Raw genomic sequence first — 16,677 nt, 5'->3', positions numbered from 1 at the left:
CCCCCCCCCCCCGTGTCTTCCAGACCCTGTCGCTCCCGGTGGTGGTCATCGTCCACGGCAGCCAGGACAACAACGCGACGGCCACGGTGCTGTGGGACAACGCCTTCGCCGAGCCTGTGAGTGGCGTCCCTGGCCGTGGGGCCCAGTCTGCCCCTGGTCCCTCACGTCTTTACACGGGTTCTCCACACCCAGAGAGCAGCTTGGGGTGCGGGAGGGGGAGCGGGGGTGGGCTGAGGTCGGCCCAGGCTGCCGGCCTGCGTGGTGCTCGCCGTGGTCGCTGCGAGCCTAAGTGAGGCTGCACAGCGGATGCCAGTCTGATTGCCAGGACCCAGCAGGTATTTCCAGGGTCCGAGGACCTGACGGGGCCTGGGCCCCCGGCTCCTCCAGAAAGCGACTTTAGCCGAGGAGTTGCCGGGCCGCCCTCCTCCCGGTAAATGAGGTGTCCCCGGCTCCTGTCCCGAGATTCACCCAGCGCTGTCCCGAGACCGAGAGGCTCTGCGTAGGGACAGGTGTGACCCTGTGGGCCCACCAACCCTGGGCCCCGTTGAGCCCCTGGGGCACTGGCCAAGAGCCTCCAACCGCCCATCCCGCCTGCCCCCTCGCTTTTCACGAGCTCAGTGAGGATGGGGTCCGACCCGTGGTTTACATCAAGAAACGGCCTTGCGGGCCTGCAGTGTCTTTCTCCATCTACCTGTGAAACCACTTCAGACCCCTCTGAGGGGGGAACCCTGAAGCCAGGCCCAGGAAGGCAGTTAGCTGTGTACTTCTGTGCTTTCTGAACCTTACATCGTGTGAAGGAAGGCCTGTTCAAAAATCACTTTATAGTCAGTCGTGGTGGCGCACACCTGTCACCCCAGCACTTGGGAGGCTGAGGCAGGATTGCCTTGAGTTTGAGGCTGGCCTGGATTACATAGTGAGACCCTGTGTCAGGAAAAAAAAGTTCATATTCTAACCTATTTCCCAAGAAAGCCGCCAACTTGAAATTTCCAGTGCCCCGTGCTAGCTGTGTCACACTGCAGGTGTCCCGGCAGCGTTGCACGTGCGTACATGTGTGTGCCTCGTGCATACACACACATGTCCAAGCACATGCCCTGCTGTACCCGGATGGCCCTCTTGGGCTCTGGGCTTCCAGTGGGCTCACCCCAGAGCCAGCCTGGGCCTAGCTTGGGTTCCCATGGTGTCAGAAGCCAAGGCTGAGCTGCAGGGCCAGCGGCTTGCCCCGGAAACGGCAGCGCGGACGTGGTGAGGGACGGAGCCACACGGAGAGCCTCGGGCGGGCGCTGCAGGGCACCCAGTGTGACGGCTGCCCGCCACGCTCACCAGCCCGCCCCTCCTCCGCAGGGCAGGGTGCCGTTCGCCGTGCCCGACAAAGTGCCGTGGCCCCAGCTCTGCGAGGCGCTCAACATGAAGTTCAAGGCCGAGGTGCAGAGCGCCCGGGGCCTGACCAAGGAGAACCTGGTGTTCCTGGCGCAGAAGCTGTTCAGCAGCGGCAGCGGCCACCTGGAGGACTACAGCAGCATGTCCGTGTCCTGGTCGCAGTTCAACAGGGTGAGGGCCGCCCCCTGCTCTTCTCAGCTCCTGACCAGCACCCTCCAGGGTCCCCGCGCCTGGGCCCCGGCCCTCCCTAGCTCTGGTAAAACGTCCCCAGCCATAGGAGCGCCTATGGCTATAGGGCAGCTCGGGAGGTACTGTCCTGTAGGAAATCGTATCTTCGTATTTCAAGTAAGTTGGGCTTTGTGCAGAGTTCCTGCGTTTTCTACCTTTATAAAAGAAATAGAGCTGCGCGTGGTGGCGCACACCCGTAATCCCAGCCCGCGGGAGGCCAAGGCAGGAGGGTCGAACCAGGTTTGAGGGCAGCCAGGGGTATAGTGAGTTCAAGGCGAGCCTGGACTAGGCAGCGAGACCCTGTCTCGAATAAACAAAACAGGTGAAGCAGGTGGCTGCTGTGGGCGGGTAACCCTCAGGCGCCCCGGTGCCATGGTGCCGTCTTGACCTTACGGTGTGATCCAGCTCAGGGCGGTGCAGCTGTTACCCCGCAGCTCTGAGTTGGGCCCCAAAACCATGCCTCTCCCAAGCTTTGGGAGCTGCAGTCACGGGCCGGGAGGACCCGGGGACCCGTCTTCCCAGACCCAGGAGAACGCATTTGCAGGACCCTGGGCGCTGCTCATGGTCCTGCGGTCCTTTTCCCAGGGGGTCGCTTCACTGCCTCCTCCGCATCCTACCCTTTGGTCACCGGGCCCCTCGGTGACCCTCAGACGCCCAGGGCCGGTGCCGGTCACGCTCCCCGGGCCACGGCGCACCGCCTGCTCTAACTGCTCCCCTGGCTTTCCTCTCTCACTTGCTGCGGCCTGGACCAGGAGAACCTGCCGGGACGGAACTACACATTCTGGCAGTGGTTCGACGGCGTGATGGAGGTGCTGAAGAAGCACCTCAAGCCCCACTGGAACGACGGGTGAGCGGTGTCCTTTCCCCAGCCAGCCGCACATGCGCGCCAAGGGTCTCCCGCGGCACTAACGTGTGCCCCTCTTCTTGTCCTGCTTCCATGGGCCCTGCCGTCCAGCGCCATCCTGGGCTTCGTGAACAAGCAGCAGGCGCACGACCTGCTCATCAACAAGCCCGACGGCACCTTCCTGCTGCGCTTCAGCGACTCGGAGATCGGCGGCATCACCATCGCCTGGAAGTTCGACTCTCGTGAGCGGCCTCAGCTTTTTTTTTTTGCTCCAGTTTTTTGAGACAGGATCTTGCTACATAGCCCAGGCTGGCCTCACACTCTAGGCAGTCCTCCTGCCTCAGCCTCCCCAGTGCTAGGGTGACAGCCGTGTGCCACACGTGCAGCCGACCACACCAGCGCCCCTCCCTTTTTAGAACACAGCTGTCTGCAGGGCTGATTTGCTGCCGGAATCTCTTTAGCAGTCGGAGGACTGATCGTTCGCTGGGGCAGTGCTAATAACTGGAAGCCAGCATGTCACCGTGACACAGCTGCTCCTGCTGCAGCAGCCCGTGCAGAGCCTGGGCCCGGGAAATGCCGTTGCTGACGCGGGCGGGGAGACAACGGCATAAGCCTGCCAGGCGGCAGTCCGCGTCCCAGCTGCTTCCCTGTCGAGCGCCTGCCTTGTTGTTAGCCGGGCTCCTCTCAGCCAGCAGCCTGCTGGTGTGCTTTGCGTCAGGCTCCTTTGTGATGGCCAGAAGGGGACCCCTGGGAGCGTTCCTGCAGCGAGCATGCATTCCCACCCGCCCTGGACGCCCCGCGGAGCCCGAGGGGGCGGCTCAGCGGGAACTGTATCTTCCAGAGAGGGACAGGGACAGATGTTCTTGAAGCTGAACTAACCTGCCGCTGTAGGAATGATGTGTGCCTTCCTGCCTTCCTACCGGGAGCGTTCAGAAACAGCGTTCTCTCCAGTCGGTGCCTACTTTAAAGTGGAAATTCGTGCCAGGCGTGGTGGCACACACCTGTCAGCCCAGCACTCAGGAGGCTGAGGCAGGAGGATGGCTGTGAGTTCAAGGCCAGCCTGGACTACATAGCAAGACCCAGACTCTAAATAAATAAATGAAAGAATCAGAGTTTCGCATGGGAGCAATGTTATGGGGGAGCTCCAGCTTGGAGCATATTTGGGTCTGAAGATCCCTCACTGAGAAATCATGGTGAGAGCTGGGGGAGATGAGGCATCTCGGCACTCAGGAGGCTGAGGCAGGAAGATCACCATGAGTTACAGAACAGCCTGGGCTACATAGTAAGTTCAGGGCCAACCTGAACTGCATAGTGAGACCCTGTTTCAAAAAAAAAAAAAACAAAAGACGAGAAAAAGAAGAAACCATGGTGAGCATGTGACCATTTCTGTTTGCTGACACAGAGGAAAGAATGTTCTGGAACCTGATGCCGTTCACCACCAGGGACTTCTCCATCCGGTCCCTGGCCGACCGCCTGGGGGACCTGAGCTACCTGATCTACGTGTTTCCTGACCGGCCGAAGGACGAGGTGTACTCCAAGTACTACACGCCCGTGCCCTGCGAGCGTGACACTGGTAACAGCGTTCTTCTTCTGGCCCCGTGTCGTTGTGACCTTCCGGTGTTCCCGCTCGTGGCTCTCCGCACGTGTGTGTGCACTCGAGTGTCTGTGTCTCTCGCACAACACCCACACGGCCAGTGTCCAGTCCCTGCTGTCAGCCTGTCCGGGCAGGCGAGAGCCCCGGGCCGTGTCTGTGGCCCACATCCGCCGCTCGCGACAGCCCCAGGGCCACACAGTGAGCTCCGGGCAGCCTGAGCTGGCAACAAGACCCGTCTCAGAAAACAAAAGAGGGAGCCGGAAGAGCAGACCGGCAAGGAGGGCAGCGGCCAGGCAGGGCGGAAGTCTGCCACCTGGACACAGGCCTTAGCCAGTGGGAGGCCGGGGTGCCCTGCCAGGGCCTGGGAGAGCCTGGCCTCAGGTCCAGGCCACACTGCACCTCGTGCCCTGCTTTGTTCCCACTTGCTGCCCACCCAGCCGAGGTCCACAGGGCAGCGGTGCAAGCTTGCGGCATCTCCTAGTGGCCCCACGGGGCTCCGTTCCCCCGGGATTCCGGCCGGGGCCGTGCTAGCTGAGATGCTCAGAACTTAATTTGTTCACCCATTTGGTTAGGCTGAGGGCTGAGACAACCTGGGGCATGTATCCGGTTAACCTTTTCCTTAAGATAAATTCTCTCCTCTTTGGTTTTTTGAAACTGGGTATCGCTGTGTGCCCCAGGCTGGCCTCAAACTCAAAGTGATCCTCCTGCCTCAGCTTCCCGAGTGCTGGGATTTAATGATAAAGTCTTAAAGCAGCATTTGTGTCAAAGGGTCTGCGCCTTCTAAGCTCTCTGTACATTTCTCTGGAGTTGCCCCTGAGAAAGCAGAATCTATTTCCATTATCCCGACGTGCGGTAGGCGGCTGCTTCGACATCCTCCTGTCAACACAGACTGCAACGCCCCCGTCAGTTTCGCCGCTCTGAAGAGCATAAAAGGTGTTTTACGGTCTCGCTTCCACTGCTTTGATTCTGTGGGACTGCAGACATCTTTTCATTGGCGATGACCACAATGATAAATAGTCCAGAAACTGCAGCAGACATTTGTTCTGTGCCCACTGTGTGCCCCGAACGTTCCTGAGCACTTTTCCTGTTGGACCTCATTTCATCCTGACAGCCACTCTGTGGAGGGAGCACATTATTGTCCCCATTTTACAGATAAGGAAACTGAGGCCCAGAGAAATAAACTTCTTTGTCCAAAACTACACAGCTAGGAAGCGGCCACACTGGGACTGGAGCTCAGTCTCTGGAGCCTGTGTCTCTAATGTGTTATCACTGGCCGTTTGCTTTTTACCTGCAGTGTATGTTGCTATTCCTGGCTCATTTTTTCTTTGAGTTACTTTTTTTTTTTGAGACAGGGTCTGGCTATGTAGCCCAGGCTGGCCTCCAACTCACAGTGATCTTCCTGCCTCAGCCTCCCAAGTGCTGGGATGACAGGTGTGCACCACAACGCCTGACAAAAAAAAAAAAAAAAAAAAAAAAATCCTGTTTTCTAAAGTCTTTCTTTAGTTTTCATTTTCGCTGCCAGCCGGCACTTCTTGATAGACCAGAGCGCAGGTGCACATGGAGTCGTGGGCCAAAAAGCAGCCGTTAGGGTCCGGGTGGCCATGGCCAAGAAGCGTCTCCTCCAGCGGCCCCGATGCTGCAGCCCAGGCAGCGCTGTCTCCTCGCTTGCGCCCCGGGAGGCGAGCCCTGGCCCACCTGTGTCACCCCCCTCTGACGCTGTAGTGGACCCTGGGGGGAAGCCCAGTCTCAGGGGCATCTTGAGGGCTTTTCAGGGTGCAGAAGGACAGAGTGGGTCTGGGGGACCGGCCACAGCATGGCCAAGCCCTGCCCCCTCCTGAGGCGGTGCTGGGTGTCCTGAGGGAGCGGGGCCGTGGGGCGGGGTGACAAGTCACCCCAACGCAGAAGCCACAGGCATGAGAGCCCGCAGGAGCCAGAGGGGGCCCTGCGGCCGTCGGGGCAGTGGGGTCATGGCCGTGGTCCAGTGCTGGACTTCCCTCTGTGGTCCCGAGAGAGGGGGCGGGCAGCTAGGGTTGTGTCGTTGTCCTGAGAGAGTCGGTGGCTGTGTCTCCTCCTAGGAAAGGGACATTGCGGTCTTAATTAAGCGAGATGCATTTTTATTTCACCCCCACTGTCCCCACAGCTAAAGCCGTGGACGGCTACGTGAAGCCGCAGATCAAGCAGGTGGTGCCCGAGTAAGTGTCCAGGCCCCTTCTGCCAGCCTTCCGCCATCCCACCCCACCCCGCCCCACCCCGCTGCCCCCTGGCCCCGGACTCCGTGTCCCCAACCCCCACCCAACACCACTGCTCCCTCAGCACCGCCTCAGGAGGGGGCAGGGCTTGGCCATGCTGTGGCCGGCCCCCCAGACCCACTCTGTCCTTCTGCACCCCCAAAGTCGTCAAGATGCCCCCGAGACCCGGCCCCCCGAAAGCTGAGGCTCCCCGTGTTCTGCTTCCCCTGGCAGGTTCGCGACCGCGTCTGCCGACGCCGGGGCCAGCGCCACCTACATGGATCAGGCCCCGTCCCCGGCCGTGTGTCCCCAGGCGCCGTACAGCATGTACCCGCAGAAGTAGGTTGTGTTCTCGGGTGGGCTGGCCTCGGGCTGCACCCCTGCAGGGCTGGGGGGACCACAGAGCACCCAGGCTGGCCGGGGCCCTGGCTGATGGGATCCAGGGAGGACTCCGCTGGTGACATCGGTGGTTTAGGGTGGGGTTGGGCGAAGATGCCAGCGCCCCACTGGGAGAGTGGAGGTGCTTCTTGCTATGATGTAGTCTGGGCGGGCTTGGATGTCCAAGGGGCAGCACTGGGCCGCTGGGGTGGAGACTGGGGCCTGGGTCTGTCTGCAGAACTGAGCAAGAGAGCACCAGCATTCAGATCAGTCATATTTTTCTTTCTTTTTTCGTTTTTTTGAGGCAGGGTCTCGCTATGCAGTTCAGGCTGGCCTTGAACTCACTCTGTAGCCCCAGCTGGCCTCGAACTCACAGCAATCCTCCTGCCTCAGGCCCCCCGAGTGCTGAGGTGACATGGTGTGCCACCATGCCCAGTGAGCCCTGCTTTTCTAGAGGCCCCCACTGAGGGGACAGATTGTCCAGGGCCCCTCGCCTGGTCCCCAGTGGGCTCCCGCTGGCCTCTAACCTCCCCCTCCCTTCCTCTCTAAGCCCCGACTCCGTCTTGGACACCGATGGGGACTTCGACCTGGAGGACACGATGGACGTGGCCCGGCGCGTGGAGGAGCTCCTGGGCCGGCCCATGGACAGTCAGTGGATGCCCCACACGCAGTCATGACCTGGCCTCCCGCCCGGCTCCTCCGTCCTGGCCGGGGGACAGCGCTCGGGGACGCCACGTCCGTGACCTGCTTCTCCTCGGAAACAAAGCTTATAACGTGAAGTGCTGACCCTAGTTGTGAGCTGAGTGTTTCTGCGCACGGCAGCGCCTGTGCGTGTGCTTGTCCTTCTGGCGTTTCCACCCCTCGCTCTCACAGCCCAGCGTGGCCTCGAGTTCCTCCCGAGAGCAGCAAGGAGGCGCCTCCCGGGCGGCGCGTGGTGGCCTGCGGCTGTCCCGGTGGGAGAAGGACGAAGGCCGCGGACCAGGGCAGGGATGGGAAAGGGCCAGGCGGCAGCGGTCCTCAGCGGTGGCGGCTCTCTGCGCAGCGTCCACGCCCGCCGCCGTCCCCGCCCTGCCTCTGGCCTTGCCCCTTGTCTCTCGTGTGTGTCCCCGCCGGTGTGTGACAGGATGCAGCACCCGCCGGGGCTGTGCCCGCCGGCCCCAGGCTTCCCGAATGCTTTGTACCCATACCGGCTTCTTACAGGCGCGAGTGTTTTTGTTTCCACATTGGGCCTTTTTGGTTTTCTCCTTGCCACCTGAATTGGACACCCAAATTCTCTTCCTGCACCAGGTCCTGGGCCCGTCATCCTGGCCACCCCCTTCTCCCCTCCCAGCTGGTCACCCGTCCTGTGTGTGGAGGAGCAGGTGACAGGGTGGCCTGAAGCCGGGGCACCCTGGTCACCTCGAGTGCCGGGCGCCGGCGGAGTTGGTTGTGGGACCCACCCCGCAGGTTTGCAGGGAAGCCCTGGCGTGGCGCTGCTCCCCGTTTCCTGTGCGGGTCACCCCGGGAGGAAGAGGCAGGCAGAGGGCGAGCAGACCGCTCCCGGGTCAGCCCCTCGGCCCCCCTCCTAGAGCGGGGCAGGGCGCCCTGGGAGAGGTGGCCCGGAAACCTTATTTTTATACATGTGAGTAAATAAACATATTTTTTTTTATAAAAATAACTTCTGAATTTACCAGTGTTTTGCTGTTCAAGAATACTCCTCCGTAGCGAATTATTTATTGGAAGATGACCTTTTAGGAGCTGCTGTTTGCCTTGCCTGGGTTTCGTACACTGATTTATTTTTCTATGCCAGGCGGTGGACTCCGGGAGTAGGGCGGCGCCCAGTGGAAGGAGAGGCCACCGAGCCCCTCCCTGTCACCCCGTGTCACTCAGATGCCCATCCCTGGGGCCCAGGCCCGCCACGCCCTTCCCTGCCAGTGTCTTAGCCATGCGCACCACCCCTGCCTCTGCCTGGCGGGGACGGGGGCTCAACTCCGCTCCGCTTGGCGGTGGGCACAGCCCCAGGGCCCACTGTGCAGTTGGCACTGGCTTGGACGCAGTGGCCGGGCTGCGGCTGTGCCAGGTCGGGGCGCTTGGGGGCTGGCACGTGCACCCCTCGCTGTCTGCGTTCCGCACCCGTCTTCGTCCACCACCGGGGAGGCCCCGCAAGCCCGGCCCCCGACTCGAGCACCCCCACCAGCCGCTGCACAGGGCCAGGGGAAGCGTGGGGCCTGCGGGGGGCAGAGGGGGACTCGGGAACGACCCTCGTTCGCAGTGAAAGGATACTTTTTATAATTTTTTCTTTTTCAAACTTTATGAAATTATTTGAGATACATATTTTAGCACCGAGGCAGATTAGTATACACCCAACAGAGAGCATTGTGTGCAATTCGGGGCCGTCGCGAAGCTGCGCATCTTATGTTACTTGTAATAAAGGCTCCCTCTGCAGGGACAGAACCGAGTCCTGTTTCTCCTTTCCGTGGTGTGATGGGGGAGGGGAGTCCTCGAAGGGGAAAAGTTCTGAGTCATCTGTGTGGCCTGGAAAAGGGGAACTGCTGCCGGGGGTGGCCTTCCAGGGCGTGTCACCGGCTTCGCTGGCAGATAGGGCGCCTCTGACCGGCCTGCTCATGTGATGTTTGGAAAAGGAGAATAACGGTCTGGCTCCCCGGGCTCCCCACACTCTTCCTGGTAGAGAGCACAGCCTTCAGGGCCACACACTGGAGCAGGGCATGGTGGCGCAGGACAGTACTGAGCGTACCAGCACTCAGGAAGCTGAGGCAGGGAGATGGCCACAAGTTCGAGGGCAGCCTGGGCTACATGGTGAGACCCTGTCTCAAAGAAAGAGAGAGAACTGGAATAATTTCTAGCTAGAGATTGGTCAGGACTCAAAAACCTCTCTAAAAAGCCCAGGGCCTCTGAATTCTCCAAACACAGAGAGAAGAATTAATACCAGCTCTTCACAAACTTCTCCAAAACCCAGGAATGAACACTTTCCGACTCATGCCCTGGAACCAGTATTGTCCTGACACCAAAACCACATGGAGGCAGCACAAGATTAATGTGTCAGAAGAATACAGACACAGACCGGGCGTGGTGGCGCACGCTTGTAACCCCAGCACTTGGGAGGCTGAGGCGGGAGGGTCGCCATCAGTTGAAGGCCAGCTTGGGCTACACAGTGAGACCCTGTCCAAAAAAAAAAAAAAAAAAAAAAAAGTAGATTTGTGGTTGCTTAGATATTGGGAAGAAATTGGAAGGTGATAAAGAGTAGAGGGGTTTGGGGGGGGTCATTGTTTTTGTTTTCAGTTACTGAAAGTTAAATCCAGGGCCTTAGCACTGAACTATCTTCCCAGCTCTTTTTATTTTGAAACAGCGAGTTCTCCAAGCTGGGCTTGAATCTGCAATCCTCCTGCCTCGGCCTCCCAGAGTGTGGGGATGACTGGCTGCACCCCATCCCACATCGCAGCTAAGGGTTATTTGTTGTTTGTTTTGGGACAGGTCTCTGTCGGTAATTCAGGCTGGCCTTGAACTGCCGATGTAACCCAGGCTGGCCTCAGACTCACAGCAATGCTCCTGCCTCAGCCTCCAGAGACAGGCGTGCACCACCGCACCCAGCTAAAGGTTTGTTTTCAAGGTGATGAAAATGCTATAAAACTGAGCCAGGTGTGGTGATGCAGGCCTGTAATGCCAGCTACACTGGAGGATGGAGCCGGGGTACCATACATTTGAGCCCAGCCTGAACAATTTATGAAAGCCTCAAAGAATAATAAAAGGGCGAGGGATGTAGCCCAATTTGAAGCCCTGGGTTCAATCCTTGGCATGGGGTGTGTGTGTGTCCTGAACCCCCACCCCCAGGCACAGGGAGTGGGCAGAGGGGCTTCGACTCTTACTTGGTGGGAGGCAGGAGCCTGACGTGGTTATCACCCAAGTACCCCCTGCCCTGAAGCTTTAAGAAATCTGGTTCTCCTGCAGACAAAGCCAGTGAGCCCACCCAGTGCCCACCCAATGCCTGGCAGTTTGGATGAGCTCTGAGGCTGTGAGGCCGGCTCACTCAGGGACACACTAATGTTTATCTTGGAATCCTCGGGTTCCTGGTCTCTAAAAGGGGAAGATCTGCTCCTGTCTCCGCGGCTTCTTGGCAGACTCCCTGTGACGCACGTCACCTGTGGGCTTCACGCGCCAATAGTAAAAGTATTTTCTGTCTGACCTGGCGTGATCATGCACACCTGTCATCTCAGCACTTGGGGAGGCTGAGGCAAGAGGATCTCGGATTTAGGCCAAGCCTGAGTAACTAAGTGAGACCCTGTCTCAGAATAAAAAATAAAAAGGGTGGGGATGCAACTCAGGACAGCCTTTGAGAAGAGAATCTCCGGGCTGGGAAAAGCTGGTTTAAAGGCTCTCGAGCCTGCATCTGCTCCAGAGGGCAGTGAGCTCGTGCTTGGCATGTTCCACACCCACTTTCTCTTCTGCACCCCATAAGTTTAAAGACCGTGCTATTCCTACCCGAGCTTCCCACACCAGCTGAGCCTCCCTCAGCCCCCTGTCACTTTAAGAGCACCGCCCCCTCCGCCGGATGTCCCCGAAGGGCCGGCCCTTTAAAGTCACCACCACCTTTCTAGCCGGAAATGGGAGAGTGCGGAAGTGCTGAAGGGCCAGGGACCAGGAAGAGTGGGCAGGAACCAGTGCCTGCTGGTGGGGCGCAAGAGGGACGCAGAGGCAGGACAGCAAGTATCCCAAGCAGAGCAAAGCCAAGGCAGTTGGGAAGCAGTGTCGCTGGTCAGGCAGCCACTGTGTGCCAGGCCCAGGCCCCGCGGGGGCCGACTCCCCTTGCACAGATGAGGGTGTGAGCCAGGCACTGCGCGACAGGATTCGAACCCGGGCCGGCACAGCTCCAATGCCAGGGTCCCCTCTGCCCCAGGGGTCCTGGCTGTGCCCGGGCACCGTCCCCACCCGTGCAGCTGACCATGCTGCGCTGGCTCCTGCTGCTCCTGCCGCCCTTCCTGCTGCCGCTGCTCCTGCTGCTGCCGCCCGCCGTGGCGCTGCGCGGGTGCCTGGGCGCCAGGCTGGCCTGGCTCGTGGGCCTGCAGCAGCGTGTAGCCCTGGGCGCCCTGGGCTGGGCAGCCACCTGGCAGCGACGCAGGCTGGATCACAGCACACGCCATGCGGCCCGGAGCCAGGGGCAGGCCCTGGCGTGGTGTCTGCGGGGACCCAAGGGGGGCACAGGTGTGTGTCAGGGTCGGATAAGGCTCGCAGGACAGTGGGGTTCCGGAAGCTGGCCCACCCCCGCAGCGCAGGCTCCTGCCCTGGGCTTGCCCGTTCCCGCCCCCGGGCCTCCTCGGGGCTCCTTCTTCCAGGGTCTCGCAGTCTCACTTGAAGCTCTGGGAAACTGAGGCTTCCTGAGTTGTTTGTGGTGTCTTTGGGGCCCACAGACACGAGCGCCTTCCGGAATCACCTCCCTCTGACCACGGCTAGCCAGGCCCAGGAGGAAGAAAATGGGGGGCAGGACCAGCCCCTCACCTCAAGCCAGCACCCCCGGGAGGCTGCCCTGCAGGTAACGGGTGGCCACAGCCCAGCCCGTGGGGACCCCTCTGAACCAGCCCCCGGCCCGCGGCCCACACCAACGGCCTCTCTCCTCCCCAGGCCACCGTGCTGGGCCTGTCGGCCCTCAGCAAGGCCCACCCCGCCGCGCTGGCTCCGGGTGCCGCAGCCCGTGTGACCCCCACCTCCCCGTGGCCACGCCCGCTGCCCTGGCTTGGGCCCGTCCTGGGCCTAGCAGGCCCCCCTGGTGCAGAGGACCCCCAGGCCCTGCTGCTGGCCGCCCTGAGATCCCCAGGGCTCAGGGCCCTGGAAGCTGGGACAGCCACAGAGCTCCTGGACGTCTTCACAGGCCTGGAGGCCCAGGGCGAAGAGCTGGCCGGGGCTATAGCTACTGGGCACCTAGGGGCGCCTCTCCCGGGACGGGCAGCCGAGCTCCGGGCGGCCCTGGAGCAGGGGCCCCGGGGTCTGGCCCTGCGTCTGTGGCCGCAGCTGCAGGTGGTGGTGACTCTGGATGCGGGCGGCCAGGCCGAGGCGGCGGCTGCCCTCGGGGCCTTATGGTGCCAGGGCCTGGCCTTCTTCTCTCCGGCTTTCTCGGCCGCTGGAGGTCAGCAGAGGCTGGGCGGGGTGGTGGGGACACAGAGATGGCTGCCACCAGCTCTGTCCTGGCTGTCTTGTACTCCCTTCCAGTTCACACCCGGCTCTGCCACCTGTGGGCCGCCAGCCAGGGCGGAGGGGGCAGCAAGCCTGGCCGGGCAGCCGGGGAGCCGGGGCGGACGGAGGGCAGCAGTGGGCCAGGCCCAGGGCGAGGCCTGGCTGCCGCTGTGCCCCACAGGAAGAAACGGCAGCCCGGGTGACAGGCGCGCCTCCTTGCTCCTCCAGGGCTGCTGGCCCTGAGTCTGTGGCCTGATCAGCCCCGGGGCGTCTACCTTCTGCCCCCCGGACCCCCCTTCATCGAGCTGCTGCCCGCCAAGGAGGGAACCCCGGAGGGCGACACCGGCACCCTCCTCCTGGCCGGAGCCCAGCAGGGCGAGGAGTACGAGCTGGTGCTCACCGACCACGCCAGCCTGACCAGGTGCCCACCCGGCCCGGCCCTGCCTGCCTGACCCTGCGGGGCACAGGGGCTCGGCTCACCTCCCCCAATGCTGCCCTTCAGGTGCCGCCTTGGTGATGTGGTGCAGGTGGTTGGTGCCCATAACCAGTGTCCGGTGGTCAGGTTCATCTACAGGTAGGTGCCCGGGGTCCGGGGCTGCCCCCTGCGCCCTGGGCCCCAGCACCTCCACCTTCCTGCTCCCCAGGCGGGGCCAGGCCCTGAGCGTGCGGGGGGAAGTCACCGACGAGCGCATGTTCTCGGAGGCCCTGGGCCGGGCCGTGGCGCAGTGGCCGGGCGCCAAGCTGCTGGACCACTGCTGCGTGGAGAGCAGCGTCCTGGGTGAGCGCCCCGGGCCCTGCCTCCTGTCTGAGGTGGGCTGCCCCACGGACCACGCCCCAGGCCGGGGACCTGTGGACAGACTGGAGCCTCTGCTCCCCTGCCCCCCGTGGCTCCTCACCTAGGTCCACTGCAGAGTCCACTTGCACCCTTCCTGTCAGTCTCCTCCCACTTTCCTCCTGCCCTGTCCAGTGCCGGCCGAGGCTCTAGGCTCCCCTCCATGTGACACCCCCTCGAAAAGTCCCTCCCCCACGAACCTCAGAATGGGGACCCAAGCCAGGCACGGTGGCGCACGCCTGTCATCCCGGCTCTCGGGAGGCTGAGGCAGGAGGATCTCAGCAAGCTCAAGGCCAGCCTGGGCTCTATAGTGAGTTCAAGGCCAGCCTGGACTGCATAGTGAGACTCTGCTCGAAACAACACGGGGAGCAGGAGAGGATCCCCTCTCAGGGCGCGGTGGGCCCGGGGTCTCCACAGACTCCTCCGAGGGCTCTGCTCCCCACTACGAGGTGTTCCTGGACCTGAGAGGGCTGAGGAACCTGTCGGAGGAAAATCGAGAAAAAGTGAGGGGCTGGAGGGGTCTGGCCGCTGCCTGAGGGGCCGGGCTGGGGGCGGGAGTGGGACAAGTCCCGCTTTGGGGCCCTGGGAAGGAGGGAGCGGGCCGCGGTGCAGGCCCTGGCACACACGCGTGAGCCTGAGCACAGCCTGCACTGGCCTCACTCTGGCCTCTGTCCGCAGCTGGACCTCTGCCTGCAGGACGCCTCCCCGAGCTACAAGTCCCTGCGCTTCCGGGGCAGCGTGGGCCCCGCCCAGGTGCACCTTGTGGCCCGGGGGGCCTTCAGCGCCCTCCGAGCTGCCCTGGCCGCCCGGCCCTCGTCCCCTGCTCTTCCCGCCATGCCCCGCGTCCTGAGGCACAGGCGGCTGGCCCAGCTCCTGCGGAGCAGGGTGCTGTCCTGACTCGCTCCCCAGAAGCCCTGGGTCACTGGTCGTTGGGAGCAGCTGAAGCTGGAAAGTAATGACGTGCGCAGAACGAAGCCAGCCCGAGGACACGGGAGCCCGAGGACACGGGAGCTCCTCAGAGCGGGGAAACAAGCCCTTGTCGCCTTTTAACTGATTGCTGGGCAGCGAGGCGGAAATTAAGCAACCTCTCGAGGGTATAAATAAATGCTCTGCTGTCCTGGGGCAGCTCCCCGTGTCTGCTGAGGGGGGACCTCCACCTGGTCCCAGGTTTTTGTCTCGTCTATTTTTTTTCCTCATTCTTGCCGCCGTTCCTTCCCAGGGTGCAGCAAGAACCGGATGGATCCGCACGATTGGCGACCACGAAGGGACCCCGGTAGGATTAAGAGGGCGGTGAGAGTGCCTCCCAAGAGCGCACAAGGGCAGCGGGGAAGCGCGTGTGAGAGCTAGTATGCGGCACTGGGGTGCACGGTACCGGCACGCAAGGGGTAAAGCGTGGGGATGCGGGCTCTCCAAGGCCAGGAAACATGCAGGCTCCAAGGAAGCCAAAGAGAAAGGGCTACTGAAGCGCACGCAGAGGCTCAAGACTCCCAGGGCTGTGTCTGTGGGAGTGTTTGTTGCATATTTAACTCCTGTATTTAATTTTCTGGGTGTTGGTTTGGAGGGGTTTTGCCACCGTAAGGGATTTGGCTCAAAACGTCACGTTAAAATCAAGTCCCGCGCCGAAGCGGGTCACGGAGAGTGGAGCAGCGGCACCGCCTGGTGAGCCTGAGCCCTCCAGCCTGGTGCAAGCTAAGAAGGAAGGAGTGGTGGGGGACAAGGCGGACTTTTCTCCACCGGAGAGGGGTTTCCTCGAGAATTCCATTTCACAACGCCCGATGACTTTGACTAAGCCACAGGTGGCTATCCCGGTCTTTTCTACTCAGGGGAATTTGGCTACTACAGAGGTGCCTTCCGCCTCTCAGGGAGTGCGGCCATTTTTCCTGTCTCCCTTGCAATTGGCATTAAAAGAAGCTAGAGGGGCGGGGGAGACCATGGAGGGTTTTCAGCCTATCTACCCTGTAACTGAAGTTCAAGTCCCTGAAAATCCGGGACAAGTTCTACGTTGTTATGAAGCCATACCCTTTAAAACCCTGAAAGAGTTAAAACAAGCCACTGCTTGTTTACTTATGGCCCCACTGTTCCCTTTACTTTGAGTTTAGTGCAAATTCTAGGACAACAGATTATGGCCCCAAATGATTGGAAGGCAATAGCCAAAGCGTGTTTAAGTCCAGGTGCTTGCTTACTGTGGGAAGGAAACCTCTTTGAATATTGCGCAGACCAGGCGATTCGTAATGCTGTTCATAACATACCATTACAAAGGATATGCTAGTCGGGGAAGCTGCCTTTGCTATCACCAATAATCAGCTGACCTTTGAACTGCCAGCCTATGAGCAAACCAAGATGGCTGCCATGAGGGCTTGGAGGGAACCTCCTTCCAAGGCTGAGACATCCCTCAATCTGGCCTCTATTTGTCAGGGCCCGGATGAGCCTTTTCAAGATTTCGCCGCACACTTATTGCAAGCCACTGAGAGGATCACAGGTAACGCAGAAGCTAGCAAATTAATAGTTCAACATCTGGCTGTTAAAAATGCAGGTAGATGGTGTAAAGAGGCTTTAAGAGCCCACAAAAAGGCTGGGGATTTAGCTCAGCGGCACAGCGCCTGCCTGGCAAGCGTGAGGTTATGAGTTCGATTCCCAGTACCGGAAAAAACACGACACACACAAACAAAAAAAGAGCCCACAAAAGACGGGCTGCATTGCCAGAGATGATTCGGATTTGTGTGGGTATCGGCCCCTTGTGTGTACAGGGCCTGCCCTGGCAGCAACTACCACTCAGGTTATTCGTCCACAGCCTGGAGGAAAGGGAAAAAACAAGGCTGTTTGTTTTCCTTATTTTGCCCGGAATTGCTCTGCTACATCTATAAGGGCAGCACAGCCGTTATCTGTAACTAAACCTGGCAGTCCTTGTACTAAGCGTCAGCGAGGGTATCACTGGAATAGTCGGTGTAGATCTAGAACTGTTGGAAAAGGTCGGCCCTTCCTGAGAAACCCCCATTGGAGCCTGCCTCAGTCCCATCAAATAATGGGGGCCGCC

General features: G+C 60.8%; 2 protein-coding genes across 7 annotated transcripts in view; both read left to right on the top strand.

Annotated features, from left to right (window-relative positions):
* Stat5b (signal transducer and activator of transcription 5B) overlaps positions 1–9,079 on the top strand; it is a gene marked incomplete in the record, with an annotated part of 41,693 nt that extends 32,614 nt beyond the window's left edge. For 3 of the 5 annotated variants that reach the window (XM_013519301.1, XM_013519299.1, XM_013519302.1), the window contains 7 exon segments: positions 24–116; positions 1,342–1,548; positions 2,358–2,452; positions 2,561–2,691; positions 3,852–4,022; positions 6,506–6,610; positions 7,200–9,079. In XM_013519301.1, the coding sequence (XP_013374755.1) occupies positions 24–116; positions 1,342–1,548; positions 2,358–2,452; positions 2,561–2,691; positions 3,852–4,022; positions 6,506–6,610; positions 7,200–7,435 (1,038 nt within the window). 5 annotated transcript variants of the gene reach the window in all.
* Positions 9,080–11,247: 2,168 nt separating this feature from the next.
* Positions 11,248–14,817, top strand: Ghdc (GH3 domain containing). Of its 2 annotated transcripts, XM_005394453.2 has the most exons (8): positions 11,248–11,845; positions 12,052–12,173; positions 12,263–12,764; positions 13,040–13,232; positions 13,314–13,385; positions 13,456–13,589; positions 14,061–14,146; positions 14,322–14,817. In XM_005394453.2, the coding sequence occupies exons 1-8, from the start codon at positions 11,587–11,589 to the stop codon at positions 14,538–14,540; spliced, it is 1,587 nt and encodes a 528-aa protein (XP_005394510.1). In that variant the 5' UTR covers positions 11,248–11,586; the 3' UTR covers positions 14,541–14,817. The 2 variants fall into 2 exon arrangements, with proteins under 2 accessions (XP_005394510.1, XP_013374752.1); XM_013519298.1 differs by lacking the exon at positions 13,456–13,589.
* The last annotated feature ends 1,860 nt before the right edge of the window (positions 14,818–16,677 follow it).

This window comes from Chinchilla lanigera, unplaced genomic scaffold (genome assembly GCF_000276665.1).
Source record: "Chinchilla lanigera isolate Chin_1 unplaced genomic scaffold, ChiLan1.0 scaffold00050, whole genome shotgun sequence".
NCBI classification, from domain to species: domain Eukaryota; kingdom Metazoa; phylum Chordata; class Mammalia; order Rodentia; family Chinchillidae; genus Chinchilla; species Chinchilla lanigera.
Note: the sequence above shows the minus strand (reverse complement) of the source record. Positions and strands in the feature narration are given on the sequence as shown.